The 22,949-nt window shown below is 44.2% G+C and overlaps 1 protein-coding gene across 2 annotated transcripts; it reads right to left on the bottom strand.

The window, feature by feature from the left end:
- Nucleotides 1-754: 754 nt before the first annotated feature.
- On the bottom strand, nucleotides 755-22,323 carry LOC135375829 (uncharacterized). Of its 2 annotated transcripts, XM_064608474.1 has the most exons (4): nucleotides 22,249-22,323; nucleotides 9,911-10,009; nucleotides 2,263-7,137; nucleotides 755-2,208 (listed from the first exon to the last, which is right to left on the bottom strand). In XM_064608474.1, exons 2-4 carry the CDS (start codon nucleotides 9,963-9,965, stop codon nucleotides 1,367-1,369), a joined length of 5,772 nt encoding a protein of 1,923 aa, XP_064464544.1. In that variant the 5' UTR covers nucleotides 9,966-10,009; nucleotides 22,249-22,323; the 3' UTR covers nucleotides 755-1,366. The 2 variants fall into 2 exon arrangements, with proteins under 2 accessions (XP_064464544.1, XP_064464543.1); XM_064608473.1 differs by having other exon boundaries at nucleotides 755-7,137.
- Between the last annotated feature and the right edge of the window lie 626 nt (nucleotides 22,324-22,949).

The raw sequence follows: 22,949 nt of genomic DNA, 5'->3' as shown, positions 1-22,949 counted from the left end.
TACAAAACTACCCACCACTGAGCATGTATCGACCAAAAAAGTAAGAAATAGTTGTGCCACAATACTTCGCGGGAGTTAAATTTTAGCAATACTATTCCGGTTTTCCCTTACACATCACAAGATTTCGGAATATGAAAATATAACGATTGGCTGAAAGCTGGCAACATTGGCACTTTGGTTTGATGGCAGGCTAATGTAACGCCATCGTTCACAAAGTAATTCCAGAAAGTAATTTTATGGGCAACATTGCTTCGAAACTCGTTTTCTAATCGTTTTCTAACCTGACGCGCCTTATTTGTTCACATTTGTGAACTTGCGGTTGAGCCAAGATAACATCACTTATTGCTCTTCATTGGCTTGAGTGGCTCTCCTTAGGGTCAATGAAGCCGGGAAATGCCAATATTGTGTGCTGCTCGGGTGGTAAGAATCCGCAAAAGTACCTGTAATAACAACTAAAGCACACATCCCGAGCTTTCACAATCCGGCCATAACTATAACTTGTGTCCCCTCGAAACATGTGTCCGTGTCTGCTATGAGACCCTAGGACATGTCCTGCGCTGTGTGCGAGCCGCTAATGATGAACACAAGAACCGCCCTTGTTCGAAATATGGGCGGCTCTCCTTCTGGGACACTTCCCTTCATATTTCTTTACTGGATTTTCTTCTCTTCTGCATCTCTTGATGACATCTAACTGGACACATTATTTCAAAAACAACTGCATGTAATCATTTAATCGCACACACACACACACAAATCCAATTTGTGACGTGTATTTTTTTATCATTCGTAGTTCCCTTACACAAACCTTGATTACGTCAAATTGATTCTTAATGTTCTGGGTGTCTGTAACTACACTGTAATCTGTAATCATAACTGGCAAAGCAATTTGGAGCCCGTAGCAATTTGGAACTAAAAAGATATAACACTGACCAACTTTTTTTTAAGAGCGTGATGCTCAATCGCAGTATTACAGTTATATATCCACTAAAGGTGAGATGCACCATATAAATATAATCACACGCAGCACGTATTCTAATAGTGCGGTATGTATAACGTAGCTAACCATATAACAAGCACATTAGGAACACACTTTTTTACACATTTTCGGATCACCTTATGGACCTACTACAGAACCGTACTTTTTAACAAGATGAATAAGAAAAAACCCGTTAGCCTCGGCAAACAGAAAAGTGATTTTGTATTTCATTTTTTACTCTGGCTGAATATTTCTGCTTTCTCGGATGAAGGCAAGGGACTGCTGTTGATACCTCTCTTAAAACTGCGATATCATCTGCAGAGCTCGTGTCCACTGACAACTCGGTGCCACTTGGTGCTTAACCACAACCGTTGCTAACAATCGTGAGCATCATGAATGAAAGTCACTCAAGCGAGTCCACTTCTGAAGGAAGCTAACCAATTCGGGATCCTGTCTGCTTTGGAGGACTCCTTGTAATAGTTTCTTGCCTCCATCGTCCTTAGAAGAAATATTTGTATGAGGAAGCAAGAGTGAAATATACCTTAGGTTTCGTGATAGCGCAGTGCCATTTGGATGCAGCATTGAATCACTCTCTTGATAAAACAGTCGAATGAGTTTGAGTGTTTCACGAAAACACACATCTACTGCCCTGACATTTGAGTGGAGAACCATATGTTTGAGGCAAGGCGTAGTGCTCATATTCATATAGCCCACATAAAATGACTGCGGGCAAAGCGTCAATAAACTCGCAGCGTCATAATCACAATAATATGGCAATAATGTCACCAACCCTTCTCTTATATAATCTTTAGCACACATTAGCGTTGGTGATTCGCTTATGCTATCAGGACAGTTCATAAGAAAGTGCGGGATGAGGCATCTCAGAACATTCATTTCACTTCTTTCGGCGGAAGAAGCGCAGCACGTGGAACCGTACGCATCGCACATATTAGGGAAGGAGTGGGGAAGAAGGAAGTTCACGATATCAACGGCATCACTTTCACAGGCCAAGTGAAGAGGTGCCCTTCCAACCACGTCACGGGAACTCATTCTAGAGCGGAGTAATAATAACTTCACAACATCCAGGTGTCCATTTGAGGCGCACACATGCATGGGCGTTTCTCGACGCACATTGATCACGTCCACTGATGTATAAAAAGGAATGAGAAGCTTCACCACATTTGTGTGTCCATTCGACGCACTCAAGTGCAATGCAGTGTTCTCCTTTTCATCTGTAAAGCACACGGAATAATGTGAGAGATGGAGTTCCACGGCTTCGGCATTACCTTCCCGTGATTCTATTAGCAACTTCATACTGCCCTCGTCGTCGACCATTTCGGCGTTGACATCGTCAATGTGGGGATCATCGGTGTTATTCATGTGCGACCATCCCCGATATAAGGTAACAGTGTCATCATTTTCTACGCTATATTTTACATAATCCTCCATATGCAGATTTAAATGCGGCAGTAACAGCTTCATGTAATTAATGTAATTTACTTCTTTTATCTTACTTGGCTTATTCTTGGCGATATCATGTAGCAGTTTTCTGCCACAACAATCACCAGCGATGACATCTAAATGGAGGAAGAGAAGTTTCAGACACGAAATTTCTTCTTGGAAATCCTCGTTCAGAGACACAGACATAGACACATACGCATAGCTTCTGCTGATCCTCTGTGCATGCCTAGGGTCACTGTGTCGCAAATAAGGCCATAGAGTTTGCATCACTTTCCTTCCACCACCTACCGCCCAAATGTACAACGGTGATGAGCCGAACGTTTCAGGTGAGTTCACGAGCGAGTGTGGGATGAGACACCTCACAACGTTGAAATCCAAACTCTTCTCATATTCCCAACTTCTCCAAGCGACGTCTAAGCACGTTTCTCCTTCGTAGGTAAGCATGTGCGCATTTGTGTGAGGTAGAAGAAACGTCACAGCTTTAAGGGAAAGAGAGTAAGAAGCCACGTGAAGCGTTGTGTCTAATCTGATGTGATGTGCGTCATCTATCCGAGTGCGAAGGAGTAACAACTTCATGGCCTCCAAATCATCTTTCTTTGCACGTATATCCATCGGAGTTCGTTGACGATAATCGAAAACATTCACTGAGGGATAACGACGGAGAAGTAGCTCCACAATCTCTGCATCTCCACTCAAGTGCAAAGGAGTTTTAAAGTGTCCATTCCTTCTATTGTTAATGGATAAATGTGCGAGATAAAACTGTGTTGTCTCCAGATTTCCTTCTTTCGCACTAATGTGCAACATTGTGTTTCCATCATAATCAAGAATTCCCATATCGCAGTAAGGAAGGAGCATTTTGCAAACAGTCTCGGACTTTGCGTAAAAAGGGACAGTTCTATTGATACTGTCTGTAAAACTATCAAGGTTTCCAATTACCGAAGACTCTACAGAACATGTCAAGCTTCGTTCCTTGCGTGATTCTAATTGGTCCATGATGTCTGTGTCTAGTTCTCCTGTACTCTCTCTCGGGGACACATAACTCAGATACACGTCTAAAACGCCTCGTAGGTCGTGTATCACAGCCGTCAATATTGCTCGTTTAAGAAAATGTCTCTTTTTCTCCAAGGTTTCACATGTGCGTAGATTTTCGGTAGAATGTTTCACTGCTTCCTCACTGCATCGAGCGCATAATACGTCGAGTCTGTCTCTCACAGCTGAAGTCTCAGTTCGCAGATAGTTCCTCCAAAGAGTCACAGTCTGGAAATATCTCACAACAGACGCTTCCCACAGATCTTTCATCCACTCTGCGCCCCATGGGGAAAAGAGTTCTACGTACTCGAATGGTGACATTTGAAACAAATCATCCCTGATTAGTTCATCATCCATTGGAAGCCTCTTCAATGCCGTTTCATCAGCATGCAGGGCAGCTACGTGTAATGGCGTCCTTTTGAGCTCATCCACCTTCAACATATCATCTCTTTGGATAACATGTTGCTCAAAATATGAAGCGTCGTTGTTGATCACGGCAGAGTGAAGTGGATAGGACTCCGACGCCAGTCCATCGAACAACATCATTACACCCTCGTAGTCTTTTTTACCATACAATCCGACAACATTTTCCCTAAACCTGGATTTTTTTCTTCCTTTTACCCTTTCCAACAGGTAGTGAGCTGCGAAAAATTCGGCGAAAGTCTTATGAACGAACACGGGAATTCCTGCGTCGTTAATTCTATTCACAAAACCTTCTTTGAAAGAATCAACTCCGGTGATGAAACGTCCTTCGGGATCTAACTGCTCTAATTCGTCTTCATTCAATAAGGTTTCCAATATATCCCGAGGAAATATACACTTCATTGCCAGGAGACCATGGTTTACGTAGAATGGAGACTTCGCGTCATGGTTGTCGCCTCGCACAGTACTACGGGAGATGTCTTCCTTCACCTTTTCTTTTCGGTGCACAAGGTGCTTGTACTCGACAAACATCTTGTACATGTGTACAGTGTATATACTGCTCCCACCGGAAATGTCAACAATTTTGAGCAACGAAGAGTAATCGTCCGACTTGGTAATTTCCCCGCTCTCCATCTGAGCCATCATACGAAGTAGGAGAGGGGTTTCCAGGATTGTCTTGTTTTTCTCGTTCAATGACGTGTACAGTTGTTGGAACTTCTGCGAAAGGGCATCATTCCTGGCAGCTTCTCTTTGGCCCCTATATTTTGTGAGGAAATCATTCTGGTTTTCATCAGAAAAAGGAACGAGATCATATGACACCGTGTGCAAGGCATCTTGTACATGGGGTTTAAGCACAGTGCGAGTAAGAAGGTACACCTTGTAAACTTTTTTGTTAGCTAGAAACAGTATAAGGCCCAGCACACACTTGCGACATTCCTCGTTGACTTCATCGAAGCCATCCAACATGACGACGACCTCGAAAGGGCTACCACTCTTCAAGCTTTCCTCGAACAAAGCGCACTCCAGATCATTTTTTTGTACTTGGCACAGATCCGCTAGATATTCGAGACTAGGCAGCGCCGTTTTAACTAATGCCATTCTCTGAGGAAGGTCGACGTAGAGCACCCACCGCTTCTTGTCTTGGGTTTTTAACTGTGTACACAACCGAGATGCCAACACACTCTTTCCCATACCAGGTGCACCAGAGACTATGACAACCTTCTCGTTTACGTTCAACAACTCCTCCTCAGTGTAACAGTCACTTCCTGTCATTCGAAGATGACTGAGACGACCATTTGATTTTGTCCACAAGAGTCTCTTACGAGGTTCCTCGAACTTTAGCAGGTGCACTACTTTGTTTCGGAAATGAACATTTTCCAGGAGAGCTTCGTAGTCACGTGGCTCTTGGAGGAGTACGAATTTCTCGAACTTGGTTAATTCCTCCTTGGCTTTTGCCTCACAACCGCGAGGTAGAAGTGTTGCGACCTGATTGTGTGGACAGCCCAGAAGTGCGAATGCCTCACTGTCGTCATTTAGATGGCATTCGTTCAACTTAATTTCCACGGCTCTTCTACACTCTCTTTCCACGTAATAGTTCTGAACACGTTCTTCTAGTTCACGAAGAGGAGGTCCCACGTCAATATTCCGCGATTCGCACAACCTTAGGAAAACTGCAGTGTCCACGCACTGTAGGAAGGTGTCTATATTCATGGCTTCTGGAAGCACTGAAACATATTGGCCCTGAAGTTTTACGCGAGAATTTTTGAACACTTCTTTTTTGCAGCTATTCGTGACATGCACAAAGCTTGCTTCGTCGATCCTGTGATCTTTGTGTCTCTTCGCAAAGAATGCATCTGCTTGTACTTGTTTCAGCAAGTATTCTTCGCCAGTGTGTTCCACAAGCAAAATGACTTTTGATCCAGTAGCACAGGATACTTCACTGAGAAGTTTAATCACCTTTCGGATGTCTTCGTTTGGATGGACGGATACTATCACAAATGCACATTTGTAGTCTAGTAACACATCCTGTAGAGTGGAGTCAAATTGGTTCGCTTCGAAAAACAAGTATGGCCTTCCCGTAGATTGCACAGCGTTGTGAACCATTATTTCGAGAAGCCTCAGTTCTGGACCCGTAGTTACGTGAAGTGACCCCTCTTTCCAGACACTCTTCTTTAGTGGTTTCTCGAATTGCACTTTGAGATTGTCAGTTTTGAAAGCTTTGTTCAGTCTAGCGTTTTCCTTTTCTATCTGTGCTGCATCTATGGATGGGATTCCATTCTGAATGTATTCCCGCATGTCCGGGATGACATGTTCCTCGAAAAACTTTCGTAGTTCCGGTACTTCACGTTCGATAATCTTATTTCCATCGTCGCAACCATATTGGGCCAGTATGTGAGGAATCCGTACAATTAGCTCTTGTTCTTCATTACGGGAGACAGCTTGTTGGATAAGAAGATTCAGCTCTTTTTTCCTTCGTTTTATGTCGTTCAGAATGGCTCCGTATTGCTGTTCCCTCTCCATGTCCCCGCAGACATAAGGCTTGCCATCATTATGATACACTAGGCAAAGTGCCATGTGACATAACTCGTGAATGAGCGTCCCGCGGGTTACGGCTTCTTCAGTGCTGGCCCCGACGAAAACTCTCTGTTCGTTGTAGAAAGTGAGACCGAGGTTGTGTCTATCCCAGCATCCCGTAGTCCGCTGAACGCTTTCACTCTTGAAGTCAAATCGTACTTCTAGGTGCGGTGCTGTTGCAGCCACTTTCAGAATAATTCTGTTTAATTCGTCTCTGGAGAGGTGCTCGAACATCTTCTCCAATCGCTCATTGAAGTAATCACATCTGGTGACGCTCCGTGATTTGCTTTTCAGATAGTCGATGTAGGAGTCCACGCATTCTGTGGTGTAATACCGCTGTCGTCGAATTTCAGCGCGTCCAAGAGGTGTGAGATCTTCGTAACACGATGATTCTCCTGTGTCCTTGAGTAGACATTCACGCGAGACTAGCAGACCATGAATGCGGAAAGCTTTCTCTTCAATAGCTTTGTAGCGAGCAGAGACATCTTCATCGGGGTCTAACCACACTTTCAGGGCAGGCACAGCATCCAGGCACTTCAGAACACGGGTCTCATCTCTGTCCGCTATGGCTCGATGCATTTCCTTCCTGACCTCCTTCAATTGTTCTGACCTTTCCATGTGTAAATCAGGTACGGATGCTGAAGCCATTCTTCTTGAGAAGGAACGAGGAACTCCTGAAATTTTGAGGGGAAATCAGAAATGCAAGCACGTTCATCGAAAGTATTCGTCGAACACAAGTTGGCAAGTATGATCGTTACATAGCATGTTAGAGCTTCGTACTGTTGACACTTCAACTGAACGTAAAATGCGGTCCTCGTGTGGACTGCTGCATTGTTTTGGCGTTGGGACACAAATCAGATTGCTGTGGCATCCAAGAGTGACATAATGGACGAAAGCCGATTCCACGTTGACGGGGATGTGTCCGTAGCACCAGGACCGAGCGGCAGATGCATCATCCCTCAATAGGAAATTGCCAATCGCACCTCTCAAAACATCCAGTGGCACTTGTCAGCAAGAATTTCATCATTGTAACCCTCCGACACTTGAACCTAGAAGTGCGGCGTACGTTGCGGAGGAATAAACTATGTTGTCCTGGAGCTATTCAAGCGGTTGCGACCCTCCTAACATCAGTAATTCCGTGGGTGTTCCTAAAAACGACATGCTGGTCACAGTAGCCAACCTGTATCGACGACGACTGAGTACGCGTGACCCATTTCTTATGCAAGTGTTCGTCACCACACGTCACGAGGTAGAGGTCTAGTGTAGTTAGTACCTTGATAAGGTTCACATACTGCAGCGTTATCGAAAAGAGGAACACACACACACGACTGCAGTTTTCGTATGTGTTTGTGGTTTCCCCTTCGTGATTGTCCCTTGTCTGTACTGTACAGCAATGGGGTAGAGTATCGCCCCCTGGCGATGTTGTTCTGTGTGGGGTATTATGTCAATCTCGCCCTATACGTCAACCAACGGGTCATGGATGGCAATGGGTGGTTTGCAACTTCCTGTCAAAATGACGTAAGGGAAGTTGCAATGTCACGTGGATTTACGCTTCCGGTCCGAAGTTCTGCTGGAGTCTTATAGAGTAAGTGCGATTTTCAACCTAAAAATAAGCTAATGTTCCGGGCGTAAATGCACTAATTCTGCGGAAAAGGGACATATAATGTATCGCGTACCCCTGGATCCCGCGCCTTTGGAAAAATGTTGTCAACGTAAACGAAAATTGAACTAAAGGGTGTAGGCACTTGTCACCAAATGCCGTGCTGTGTACTTATCACGTTGAATTGTGCGTGGCTGTGATAAGATTATCAACTCATAATATGAATAGAATATTACTGAAGCCACAGCTTCTTCCCAGACTTAAAGAAAACGATTACATGCGTACTATCGTCAGAGTGCCGAAGATTGCAGCGTAAAATACTGCCTACACATGTTGTTGTGCCATATCTGAAATGTTGTCTGTTATCTTTGTTATTTGAAGCGTCAAATTGACCGCATTGTAAGAGAACATTTCCTGCAGCAAAAGATTGCGATTTTGAAGCGCACGCCGAACGAAACCGAAACATGCGAAATATTATGTTTGTCGCAAGAAAAGTACGTCCGAAGTATTTGTTACTTCTTTGGGGTGCAGGCATTCCCAGGAAAACTCATCTTGGTTGTCTTTTAAGCCAGATGGTATAAGTTTTGCTTTGCTCCAATTGAGCGCAATTTCGGACCGGAAGTTCGAAGACCCAGCATGCGTAGCGCCACTTCTCAACTTGAAAACCACCCATTTATACCATCCGGAGTTTTTCGCCGGTTCGACCCCTTGCATGCGAGCACGCTTCCGGCTCATCGGACAGCGATCACGCGACGAACTCTTGGCGATAATGCATGCCAATGAGTGGGGAGGATCAACCTCGCCGGTGATCAACATGGCAGAAATCGCGAAAATGGGTGCTCACCATTACTTTAGCTACGTCAACTGCGCTTGTGTCATCGGTAGACGATCTCTTCTTTCTTCTACACTAACGCTACACGATTGAATGCTATTATCGAAATGTCATAACCAAAAACTATAGCTTTTCAAATTACCCGCGAAACACACCAGGTACCTCTCGCTACGAGCACCGCCATGGGACAGGTTTCTCTTCGATATTGCCCTTCCGCTGGGTGCCACCGGCGTGGAGCACTCCGCACCCTGCTCGTATCGGGGAAACCCCTTTGCAGTTTTATCGAAAATGCTATCAAATTGCGACCAGCTTGGCGGCACAGTCAGCTTAGCGATTCGCAATGTCGCCGGCAATGTCAATTATGTCATCGGCAGAAGGTAAGTTTCAAACGGAAGCTGGTTTCGAATGCGATGCTTCTGAAGCTTTATGAAAACACACACACACTAAGGAATTTTGAGGAATTTTTGTGATGTTTGCTATTGGAAGGCATATCCTGGTGGGCATCGCGTTAACTTGAGAATTCCGGATCCCTCGCGGGGTCCACCTTTAACCACTCTCGCTTGTCGTTAACAGTCTCCAGTCCGTATATGACTAGCACCAAATAAACTTATTGGAGATAAATAACGCAAATTGCACTAGCCGATCACTATTTTTCTTTAATTTTTTTCGGCGGGGATGCCGATCCTAGTTCATCCGCTGGTCAATTTAGATGAATTGTTACATGGATAACAGAGTACTTGTTTTTTTGTCGTTGTTGTTCTTCCGAGATAGCTCGAATTCGGTCGGAACTTTCAGCAGGACGCTGGTGGGAGCGAGCTTGGGGACGACTCTCTGACAACATCCGCCACGATATTGGCTGGAGCACAGTTTTTTCCCAGCTATGGGAACCGGTCTGGATCCCTCGGAGCCAGATTTTCTTCATGCTCTGTTGTGAAAGGGACTATTCGCTCAAGATAGACCAGTGCAAGTTGGCTATGGATTGATTGCCATTGGGTTGATCCGGTAACGTTCTTACCCCGAAAGAATGAGGCGAAAGACATGCCCCTGAGCCGCCTACGCCGCCAGTCCATTTCTCCTCGCAGCCGCCGTCGCCGCCGCTGGGCTCCTCCAATCTCTGCAATGCGGTTAGTCAATGAAATTTGGCATTTTAGAAGAGAATGGGGGAAAAAACATGAATGGCACGTGACATTTAATTGTTGATAGGGTGTCTCAAATAAGGTGATAAAAAATCGTATTAAAAATATCTCTGTCTGAACATGATGGTGCCAACGCTGTTTGTCTCGAAGGAGATGTTACCACCTCCGAGACCTTTAGGTTAAATTTTGTACGCGAAATGTTTTCGGGTTAATCACGGAATGTTTCCGAGTCACCTTACGCTGTTTTGACAGAAAGAGAAAGCACAGTCCAGATTTATCCCGCGGTATTCCAAGATACGTTTACTACTACACTCTAAGAAAAAAAGGACTACTTTCGCTCCTTTTGGGGACGAAATGCGTTGCCACAAAAAAATAGTCCCTTTCGGGAGTAAATGCACGCGAGTAAATGAATGTCACAGAGTGGAGACTGCATTTCCCGCGCTGTTGTAAGAGTCCCAAGTACATAATTCGTGTGCATGCATGAAAATACCTTGAAGCAAACCGTCAACAGTGATATACCGAGTGATATAAAATCTTGCGCCATACATAGGGCAAAACTTGCGAACAAAGATGCTCTAACTGTTTCTTACTTTGTGTGCCTGGAAACTTGCTACGTTAGCTGAGTTATACAGCCTTATGTCGTCCATTGACCAAGGGCACATATTTACGTAGACTGTTGCATTCAGGAGACTATTCGCGAAGTTCAGTGACAATTTGCAGTCCTGGGGAGTAAATGTCGGGACTGAATGTCGGGTTAGGGGACTAAAATGGAGAGTAATTGCAGATTAGGGGAGTAGAAGCTGCAATTACTCCCCGTTTTATTCCTTTTTTTCCTTAGAGTGTACAGTGAACCTAGTCAGGAAAAAAATAGCCGTAATTTCACGTAACCTTAAACTTTAAGTAAATTGTCGGCTCAGACATGAGAGAGAAGCGAGGCTTCCCTTCTTTTCCAAGCATCTTGTATAGTAACAGAAGCCTAGTTGCCGCGACGCAAAATTCTGTTAAATAAGATGGAGAAGGAAAAGGGAATGAGCGGGAGGGGAGATAATTTGCGTTCCTCCAAAGGACGGTACAAAAGTAGAAAAAAGTAATGCGGTAGTAGTAGTAGTAGCAGTGCAGTACAAGAGTAGTACTATGATAAGTAGTTAGTGTTAGTAGTAGTTGTTAGTTGTATTAATTAGTGAACCAGCATCCACGAGGACTGCAGCAGCATATTTTGTTATCCTGTATCTTCACTCAAACGAGAGTGGCACAAGTATGGCTGATTTCCTAGCTTTTCACCGGAGGAACGTGCAGTAACAACTATAACAAATGCTCTGCAGCGTACGTTTCAGGCAGCTGAGCGCCATGAGATTTTGTTCCTACTACAGCTCTTCATCCTCTGTTTTGCGTTACCTAAAATAATCCACCACCCATTACTCTGTCGGTACTCTACGGCTGCATTCGACTTGTTTTGGCCATCTTGTAAAGCCCCGTTTAGCGACTTCACATTGCATACAGTTGGTAAACGTACCCTAGCCTTTATTGATTCCTGATAACATTGGCAACATTGGCGCCAATAGCGTTGTTGGATGAGCTGTGTGGCAGCGTAAAATATTACGTGTCACGCTTACATATGCTTATTATCGGACAGAAATAAAATATGCACGTGTAGCATATAATGTGTATATATGTATGTACACGTACAGCTTGTGGTAGTGCCAAGAAAAGGCCTATCCGAGATTCCCCGCCATTGCTTAATACGGTTGTTCCGAAACTCCTCCCCCCCCCCCCCCCGGCCCATCAAAGTACAGATAACCCCCCTCCTCCCCACCAGCTCTGGTGGCATTCGGATGATAGTTTCCCGCGCCGAGACTGGGAGGTGACAGGGTTCGAATCCCATCGCCGGCTATGCAGTCTAATGTTTCCGCTTTGTTTTCCGAAGATATTTCGGACGAATGTCGGCACAGTTCACCGTAAAGTCGGTCCAGGACGCACACTAACACCCCCTGTCCCTCACTCCTTCCTGCTGTCCTCTCTCCATCTGTCCACGTCTGTACGCCGCTCATAGCCACAGTTGCTTCGCGGCGCTAACACGGAAGAATTTAAATAAGCAACACCCCCAGTTTTCTTTGTCGCGGTGTCTTCCGATCTCAGTGCATGATCCGCAGCGGTACCAAATGAACGAAAAGCTGTGCCAAAACGGTACACTGACATTTTATTGGAGCTGCATTCCGAATGAGTTCTCAGGGCCAAAAAGTGTCGCACAACTGGAGAAGATCGCGGCCGTGGAAGCATAGTTACGTCTCCCTGGTGGTTGGAGTGAGCCTGCTTTTTTGGGGGAATGTTTTCTCGAAACGACCGACGGTGTTTTTGCAAATCAATCTTCAATCCAGGCTCGATCATGCACTGTGACCTGCTGTACTCTGTTCTGAGTGTCGCCCCAGCGAAGAAGCCAAGCTCGCATAACTAGGTCGTAGGAAACGGACGCAATATTTAGTCTTGGGTAAGTTACTTCTAAAAAGTAACTGAGTTGTAGTTATAGTTACTTGCTTGGTCAAGCAACTAGTTACAGTGGCTGAGAGAAAGTAACTTAGTTACATTACAGTTACTTTTTATAAAAATGACCATGAGAGGGACGCAATAGTTAAAAACATACATTTATTTACGTTTACTTAAGTGCGATAAAAGTGTTATTGCACTTAACCAGAAGCTGTACAAGTCAATGCGTGGCTCTCCCACAGGGAAAAATACGACATGTGTACTTACGTAAACAAGGATCGACATTTATTCGAGTAACTAGTTACATTTCGCAGCTACATTCACAGAAATAGTAACTAGTTACAGTTAAAAGCTACTTTTTTCTGGAAACGTAACTAGTTACTGTAACTACTTAACCCCAAAAGTAACTAGTTACAGTTACGTAACTTCGTTACTACCCAAGACTGGCAATATTGTCGTGGCTTCTCTCGTCAAGAGCGGATATCCAGTGGTCAAACATGAACGGAATTCTGGAGGTCGTTATCGCCGACACTGAAGCCTCAAACTTGAATATGAATTCAGGGGCACGAACTGCTCTTCGTCTGCTGTACTAAAGCCATCGGGAAAGAGAACTCGTGCTGAATGGATTCAGTATCTTGCCCTAGCTCTGGAGGAAATACTTCTCAGACTTAAGCTTGAGAACCGAGATATGAAAACTAATATGCCTTTTGAAACTAATATAAAGGAGGACTCGAGCTGTGCCACAGGGTTCTGCGCAATATGCCTCGACTGTGCGGTGCGCCATGAAAGCGTGGCATCCGTGTATGACGCGATAAACGCGGGCGCCGTGGCTTTTAGTTGGAGTGAGTGGACCTGACGGTATAGAGTTTGGCCCTCGTGCACAAGTGAAATCGGGCGTGGAAGCGAGGATCATGTGAGCATCATCAGCGTGAGGCATCGAGAGCGTAGCGTACCTCGCATGAAAGCGTATTTATGAGAAGCCTCCGGGTCTGCTGTCACATGCCTCCTAGTGGCGCAACATGGCGGGCACGGTCAGAGCCATTTATAGAGAGAGTTTGGCCATTAGGAGGAGCCTAACTTAAAGCGCGTCAGGCGACGTCACGGCTGAACGACCTCCCTCGTCGTGCTCCATTGTTATGCGGTCGTCAACCGGTCGCTGACGCCATATTGATGCTGATCGTTGTGTATAATCCAAGGAGAGAAGACACCTGCTACTTCTTGCTTCGAAAGCCTTTCGTCCTTGAACTCTTTCAGTTCGGCAACAAAGTCCCCTTTATCGGGATTCGGACATTTCCGTGCAGGACATTTCGCTGCACAGACGTTTCGTTGAACGGACGTTTCGTTGCACGGACGTTTCGGTGCACGGACATTTCGGTGCACGGACGTTTTGGTGCACATACATTTCGGTGCAAAACGTTGCTGAGGTGTCCCGGAAAAATGGTCTCGCTAATGGCTGTCACGATGTCGACATATCGTAATAAAGGGAAGAGGGCGGCTTCGCATCAAAAGTAGTGTTGTCAAGGAATTTGGTTTACATAGAGAAGAACGTGCTTTATGTATTTTTTGTGTATTATTATAAATTGAAGACCTGATCTGCATGAGGTCGTGGTCTGTCGTGACTTTTAAACTTTTGGGGAATTTTCCTTTTTAATATTTTGCGCCCCACGTTCTTGTCGGTGCTGTACAGATATTATTTTTTTTTCTTTTCTCAAGAGTAGATGAAGAATTGCTGTCATTTTGTAGTGAGCATTATTTCGAAAAGGGTATCTTCAAGGCAGGGATACTATGCAATTTGAATTTCATTTGTTGAGGACGTGCCGGTTACATCTTTGGCGGATGCATTTGATTAGACATCATTCCCCTTGTATTCCTATATAATTTTTCCTCGGGAATGGCCACCCTCTTAACCTCTTCGAGATAATACTCGCTGCAAAATGACACAGCAATTCTTCATCTACTCTCGAAAAAAGAAATAAAAAATGAATAATTGTACAGCACCGACTAGAACATGGGGCGCGAAATATTAAAAAAAGAAGATTCCCCAAAAGTTTAAAAGCCACGACAGATCAGGATCCCATGCAGATCAGGTCTTAAAACTATAATAGTACACAAAAAATACATAAAGCACGTCCTTCTCTATGTAAACCAAATTCCTTGGCAACACCACTTTTGATTCCAAGCTGCCCTCTTCTGTTCGTTTTATTACGATATTTCGACATCGTGAGAGCCATTTCCCGGAACCGACGTTGCAGTGATCCCCCGCTTTGCACCGAAGTGTCCGTGCACCGAAATGTCCTGCACCAAAATGTTCTGCACCGAAATGTTCTAGACCCCCCTTTATCACTGGTGCCAGTGGGTCATAAGCCGGTTATTCCTGTAGAGTACATTCATCGCGACCATGAAGCTGTCGAGCAGATGGCGGACAGCATCAATATGGCGCGGACTAAATGGCTGATAAGCGGATTCCGCTCGGATTCAGGCTTTTTGGGCTACGCAACGACGACTCTGATGTCAAAATAAGCTCCTCCCATGAGGCGGCAAAAGATCGATGAATGGCCAAACTCTCCCTATAAATGGCTCTGGAGACGGGGTGTCGTCTTTTTTTTTTTTTTTCTTTTCTTATTTGGCCGACCGCTTCGAAACCCGCTTGAAACGTGTCGCGACCCACAGCTATAGGGAACCACTAACTTAATATATCTACTAAAATATATCTACTTTCACGGACCGCTCCACGATTAGCACTAGCGTGGTGCGGCTGATCACAGACGGTTGCATTCGTTTCTAATACTCCTGTCAGACGTACTAATTTAGTGTCACTTAGTTGAAGTGCACTCCGTCCCGTAATGTCACTTTCACTACGCTCCTGCTACACGGTATAAGTAAGTGTCACTAAGCAGTCACGGTGATGACGATGGGCGAGCTTGAACTCCCACCAAACATCGGGGAGTGCAATATACTTTCTCGATAAAATCGTTTTTCTTACGTCTAGAAACATTTCATAAAGATTTTCCTCGCAGTTGAAGTCGATTTAATGTCATTAATATAATTGTTGGGAACCAACACAAGTATATTTATTTGACAAATTTTCAATCTTCTTCTTCACCTCTTTGGTGGTCTTTACTATGTCTTGCGCGTGCAACTGGCCCGCGATGTCAGCATACACTTTCGCGTTTCGCTTGGTCCTCCCATGTTCTGATAGCATGGGTTTCTATCTCAGACCATGACGCCCTGTCTTTTTTGTCTTCCGTTATTCAGTGCTTCACTGCGGGTATTTCGCAATTTCGCCGGAAACCCTTAACCACCGTGCAATGTAAACAAATATGGCTGCCGCGAAGTGGATTACGACCTCTACTGGGCAGTCTGTGAACGAGAGTACCGGTAAATCACGCCAAAAAATCCTTACGTCTTTCTTATATAAATCAGCGCTGTCTTAACAAACTTGTCCAAATATAAATTCCGGTTGGGTTGTTTCGTTCCTTTTCCAAAAATAAGCATTTGTTACGCAATTCCTGCCGTGGAGGCTACGTACTTGATTGTTGCAGGCAAAGTGAAGTGAGTTTGGCGAACTCACTTCATCGTAAGTGTACTTTGCATCTAGTGTCACTAAAAGATGCCGTGTGACTCGTAAAGAATGACACTTATTGCAAGTGTACTCGCTGAAAGTGACACTAAATTAGTACGTCTAAATGGGGTATTAGTTCACAGGCATAAGGATGTATGCCAGGATTTTCTTGTTATGAATCGCGCCACTTAGCCGTTTCAGTTATTTGCACTTTTGTATTTTAGTTATTATACTATTTGAGCTAAATGCCCACTCCGGCTGTTCTAGGATTGTCCCCTTCCTCGTCCGTGACACGTATGCAAGTGGGACCACATCCTCGACGGAGCGACCGTAGCTGAGGACGCTCTGTCCAGGTAGTGGGTCGGACGCTTCTTTTACCAAGGCAGATTATAGGGCATGTTGCGTAACTATACTAGAGTTTTTCCTGTGATCCAGGTACCATAATTGGTGACTTCGAGCTCGTATAACATCACTGAAGCAATGAAGCAGGTGGGCTGGTGCCGTGTAGTTTATTTATGTCCCTGTGTCTCAGGGCTGATTATGAATGTACTACATACTACTGTAAATTTGGTTCAACAACGAACGTGTTAAGCAACAAACTTTTGTCCGAAATAAATAGGATGTGCAGAATACTATTGTTCTCGGTCCTGTGCTCTGAATCCCTTTTATGTACGTATGAAGACGCCGTGCAGTTCAGTTTCTATAGGCACTGTTTTTAACGCTAACTGTTCGCACTCACGAGGTGTTCAACAGCGAATAAAAATAATTCCGTGAAACAAAACTTATTCAAACAACAAGCCCTCTGACGCAAGGAAATACGGTTAGCCCGTCGCGTCTGTGGACTACGAAATGCGGAGCAAATTAGTATCGCTTAGAACGCGGAGCTGCTTTGAAGACTGGAAGTTGCAACTAGGCAAAAAGGTTCTTAGTCGAAATCAAACTCGAAACTACCTTTCAGACAAATAGGCAATGTCAGAAACAGAAAACAATATATTGTCCTGTTTGGGCTAAATACAGGCACACGAATAGCCAACTAAGTGCGTAGGAGCACTGATGGCCAGTAGTTAACTACATGTAATTAAACTACTAGTTAAACTACGTGACTGTAGCTAAAAAGTAGTTATCAACTACTTGCAGAAATGTAGTGCCAACTACTAGTTAAACTACTATTTCGAGTAGTTAACTACAGTAGTCAGGTTACTGAAGGCACCAACTATTTCCGATTTTGCCGCAAGCTTTACGGCGCGTTTGTGCTTCCGACCTTGAGCTACTTGTTTGACAAGAACGAAGGTGCAGAGCAATTGTGCCGTGCATGTGTACTAAATCTGCACTTTTAATGCTTGTCCAGTGAAGCCTCATTTGCTGCGAAATAATTCTGCAACTTAGTTTATCGCGTAGGCACAGAAAGAATCTCTCCGCAAGCCTTGTATTTGACAATCGTAGCATATGGCTTGAGTCAAAGCTTGTCATTGCTTGTGACTCGTGTTTAGTTGTCCAAGAACACTACCCGCCCCTTGCAGTAAAGTTTCTCCAGGAGCTAGAGCGCCCTCTACCAGCCACGTGTTAACATTTGGGGAGTAACTTTGGGGTGGCTCTCCTACTTTCCTTCGGTTAGACTTGTCTTGCTACATGGTATCCACTAAAGCAAAGCTTATTACGATCGCTCCGTACAACGCACCTTTATTTAGTGGCTCTAAGTTAGACAATGTTACACTGCGCGTTCGTCTTTTTTGTAATGAAACATGTATCAGACGCGACAAGGTTGCCAGGCAAACCTCACCGAAATTAAGGAGGAGTCGAATACTACTTCCAATTTCTCCCGTGGATTCGATATTTTTACGGTTGCTGTTTCTTTTTATTTATTCATCTATTTATTTTGTTTTATTTTTTTGCGGTTTTGTAGTGGGTTCTATTTTTTCTGGTTTCTGATGGATGGGTTTGATGTTCTCTTTTAATACATTCTTCGTGGAATTCGAGCGTGAGGTGAAATTGCGGTGCTACATGGTCATTCTTATAGGAAGGGGCCGTAATAAATAATATAGTGAGTTTTAGCATACCGTACGCTGTCGCCTTTGCGTAAGGGACAGCATCTTGGTTCTGCGCAATGCGTAAAGCCCTGCTTATGTCTTGTGCGTGCAATGAATCACCAACGCTGTCCCTTATGGGCGCAAAGGGAACAGCGTACGTTATACTAAAACTCGCTATTAAGTGTGCAGCAAAACACGCGGAAATCCACCCCTCTCATTACAGGGCTTTCTAAATGACAAGCTAAAAAGACGTTACATAATATTAAGGTAAAGGTGTCCTCATATCTACTGTTCAATTACAGGTCTAAAAATTGCTGTGTAGTTCTGAATTTTCGAAATTTAATTTTCGTTTCAAACGTTTCTGCAGAGTGTACTCTTAAATTTGTGCAATGAGCTCTCACAGACATAATTTCGTTTATGTCAGACAGCCACCAGGCCAACGAAACGCCAGCTCCGTATCCACGGCAATTTTAATGGGAATTTGTTATCACCTGTACCGTATGTGAATAGTTTATGTAAACCCAGTGACCAACGTAGCTGTGACCTACCTCTCCGCGTGTTTTACCTCTGCATATCCACCTCCACCCCCCCGCGTAACCATAATACCATAACCGTTCAACCATAACATAACAATTCAACAAACCGACAACTACTGAGATTACGTGCGTGCGGAAATAGAATTTCGCAAAAGTCGCCTATTTTGTCATGGTTCCAAGCCAGCACACATTGCGACAATGCACTGGGACATCTTCAGCACTAGTCGAGTGGTGTGCATTCACGGGTCATTGACCCTTTGACAGCCCTACTTTGTCAAAAACATCGTCCAGGAAGTTCATGGGCCAGAAACCGTATCATAACAATCAACAACAAGTATAGAGCAGGAACAGCCGCAACCCAGCCAAATCGTGTAGTCAAAGCAAGCGAGGATACGCACCCTTCACTACCGAACATTTTGCACAGCGCCGGTAGGGGACATCAGAGCCGTTTATAGAGAGAGTTTGGCCATTAGGAGGAGCCTAACTTGAATCGCGTCATGCGACGTCACTGCTGAACGACCTCCCTCTTCGCGCTCTATTGTTGTCCAGTCGTCAACCTGTTGCCGACGCCATGCTGGTGCAAAGCGCTGGTCACGATGCAAGGGGAAGACACGTGCGTACCGCGTCCTTCGAGACCTCTTCGTCCTTGAATCCTTTCAGTTTGGTAACAAAGCCCCGATTTCACGGGCGCCTGTGGGCTATAAGCCGGCGACCCTGGTAGATTACATTGAGCGCGACAAAAGTACATGTCGACCAGCCGGTGAAATGCATCAAGATGGCGCCTACCTGCTGGCTGATAAGCGGATTTCGCTTGGATTCAGGCTTTTTGGGCGGTGCCACACCGACCTTGACGTCAAAACAGGCTCCGCCCGTGAAGCGGCAAAAGATCAAAAGATGGCCAAACTCTCTCTATATACGGCTCTGGGGGACATACGACGCTGGCTCCACCTGCCTGGTGCAAGGAGCGGACAAGGAATTGGTGTTGATGGACAACGTTAAGTAGATGCAGTTAAACTACATTGCGGTAGTTAAAATGTTGTTTTAACTACCCCCGGAAGAGTAGTTCAACTACTAGTTATCTACTCAATCGCGAAGTAGTTAGTACTGATAGTTAAACTACTGTAGAAGTAGTTAGTGGCCATGACTGCGTAGGAGCACGATCACTTCGGGAATCACACTAGTCACGTTGACATTGCCTCTATATTCATGAACACGCATAATTGTGATGTTTCGTTTCGTGCTTCATAAGACTGGAAACAAACAGGGAAGGATAACGGACGTATTTTCGTTACCGTTTCCATTTTCGTTACTGCTATATTTTCGTTTCTGTTATCCGTTTCTGATACCAGCTTTTAATTTCGTTTCCGTTACGTTTCCGTTACTGTTTCCGGTAACGGAACGGCTGTTACAGAGCTGCGGGAGGACAGACTCTGGCAGCACCCTGTTTTGCCCAAGGTTGCTTCGGTGTCACGCGTACACACTACACGAGTAATTTTACGTCGTTGGGATTCGCACATCGTGCACGATTTTTGAAGAAGTATAGGAGCATGTCTTCAGTCACTCTGAGTCCAGCAACCCAAGGTGGCCGTAACCTCCATCCAATGTCGCATTCATAGGCGGCAGGGATGGGCAGTATTTAAATACATTGTAATTAAAATACTATTTAAAATGTAAATACATGTATTTATATTTTATATTTAAATACAGACTCGAAAAATGTATTTATAATTATATTTAAATACCAATTTTCGGGTATTTATTCTTGTAAATACTTTATAAATACTCTTAAATACAGAATATACTGACTCATATCTTAAAGTCGCCCTGCATTTGACCTTTCGGGAAGAAGGGCGAGTTTGGGGCGCAATTATGCCGGGTTTGCGCTAGCATGCGCATGCGACAAACCATTTTAGATGGCGAGTTTTTCGCTGTTGTTGCGGACAACGGTCGTGACTACCCGATTACATTGTTCTACGAAGAATCTTCGTCAAATTTAATACAAGTATTTGTTCATCGGCACCTGTGGAGATGCTGTTCTCCTTTGCGAATCTGATTGTACGGCCGAACAGAAGATGCCTAAAAGAAGCAGTCTTCGAGAAATTTCTAATATTAAAATCGCCATGATAATCTAACAAATAAATGCTACTCTTTCTTGCTGATTTGTCCTTATGATCATAATTATTTCTATAATTCCAGATGACATCTTCCTCACAGTATTTATGGTAGTAGTTACGGTATTTAAATACAGTATTTAAATTTTGTATTTAAATACTCACGTTGAAAACTATTTATGAAGAGTATTTAAATACCCCTGTCAACAAAGGATTTTGTATTTATATTTAAATACTCAAAAAATGTATTTATGCCCATCCCTGATTAGGCGGACGCTCTCGGTAGTACACAATACTGCCATAGCCACGGTGAAATAAAGAAAGTAAAAAATAAAAATAAAAAATCATACGCTGTCTTCCTCGTGCTATGCTGGAGTAGAGTGCTTGTCACGAGTAGGCAAGCGAGTGATGCACCTTCGATACTGCGCTTTGTTTCCATGCTCTCGTGTAGTATTTAGAGTATTACAGGGAATGGAGTCATTCAAATACAAAAATGAAATGAACAGTCACTGAAATGCCATCGCACAACAGTAATAGTCATTACCCGAATTCAATACCGGTGATAATTTTCGTTTCCGTTTCTGTCTCCGGTAATGGAGGACAGTGGTATCCGTTTCCGTTACCGTTACCATCTCCAATTTCGGTAATATACCGTTTCTGTTTCCGTTACCATTACCCTTCCCTGGAAACAAATACAAAAATTGCTGACGAAAATGGCTCGTAATCGAGTTAGAAGTGAGAGAGATTATTATAAGGTCATATGCCCTGTGTGGGTAACGCTGCCACGTCGTCAGAAAAGATAAATTTCGAGTGGTCATTCACGTGATGCCTTCATGGGTTCTTATCGTCTTATCAGTTGTTTTCACCTGCAGGCTACCCAAGGCGAGCATTCCTAGCCAGCAAATGTGAAACTTAGCACTCTATAAAAAAACCTCAGAGGGCAACCTACTGTTCGGATAAAACACCACAAGAAATCGTAAGTGGTGGACCAGTAAGATTGTTCTTTACTGCGAATGCTACACGGTGCATCGGACGATAAGAGGACAATGATGGGCGTACTATATGGATGCTTATGGATAGTAACAGCAATGACGAAGATTGGATTTAGTCGTAAAATATGAACCGAAAAATAAAATAAAACGAACCAACATGTGGGAAATTTTCGGTGCGAAACCGGCGAAAGTGATGATTTCAATTAATCCAAAGAGAAGCAACGTTATGCATCGGTGATCACTAGGGTACGTAAGTAACGTTCTGGGAAGTAGCATGCGTGACTTATTGTGAGAGTACACCGTAATAATCAGCGGGCAGTAAAGAAGTAACACGATCAGCGAAGATAGACACAAAAGAATTTGCTCGCTAAAGATACGCCCCCCTACATTGATTAAAAGCAATTTACGAAGACAGTAAGAACAGTATAGAAATCTCATCCAAACACTACAGTACTATATGCAACGCAACATTGGTAATACTGAACAATACACGCATTGAGGATCTCACCTCACTTTAGACTTCCACTGATGATCATGTGAAGATATAGAGATCCATCGAACACCTGGCGAAGTCTGGAGCGACGCTTATGGGAAACCTGCCTATGTAGGAGTAGAAGGCCGATAAGGCGTTATCTGCGTTATCATTCACCGCGTCTTTGTTTGTCGTACGAGTAAGTGTCGCCTCCTTGTGTGAGAATGTGGGTTTAGAATAAAGTTGTGGGTTTACAAGTTTTCTCGTTCTTTTCTTTTTTTATTCCGTATTAGTGTCTCGAATCAAGTCTGGCTATGAGCGGCGTACAGATGTGAACAGATGGAGAGAGGACAGCAGGAAGGAGTGGGGGTGAGTATGCGTCCTTGGCCTACTTCACGGGGAACGGTGCTGACATTCGCCTGGAAAGTCTGCCGAAGGAATAAAGTTACACGACTACGTGCAAATATTAAAGGGTCGGGATGCTCTCATATAGATAGGACTCGTCGTATCGCTTTGTATGCCAGAATAATGACGACAACTATCTATTATTCTACTTACCACACTTAGAGGGACAAAAGCCCTCTAACACACACCCGTGCAAAGTGCAAACATAGCGGTTGTTTCCATTCCCATTCGCGATTCCAGTGAACTACAGGTGGCGGCCCAAAATTCCGAGATAAGCGGACGAAAGGAGGTCTCCCCGAGCGTCAGCTTGTTTCACTTTCATGAAGAAAAAA

Source organism: Ornithodoros turicata, unplaced genomic scaffold (genome assembly GCF_037126465.1).
Source record: "Ornithodoros turicata isolate Travis unplaced genomic scaffold, ASM3712646v1 ctg00000947.1, whole genome shotgun sequence".
NCBI lineage: Eukaryota > Metazoa > Arthropoda > Arachnida > Ixodida > Argasidae > Ornithodoros > Ornithodoros turicata.
The sequence above is the reverse complement of the archived record's forward strand: the minus strand, read 5'-3'. Positions and strand labels throughout refer to the sequence as shown.

Coding starts and splice junctions, on each gene's coding strand:
- LOC135375829 (XM_064608473.1), bottom strand. CDS start 9,965: ATGGACTGGCGGCGTAGGCGGCTCAGGGGCATGTCTTTCGCCTCATTC. Junction 7,138..9,910: donor TTTCGCCTCATTCTTTCGGG/GTAAGAACGTTA, acceptor TCAAAATTTCAG/GAGTTCCTCGTTCCTTCTCA.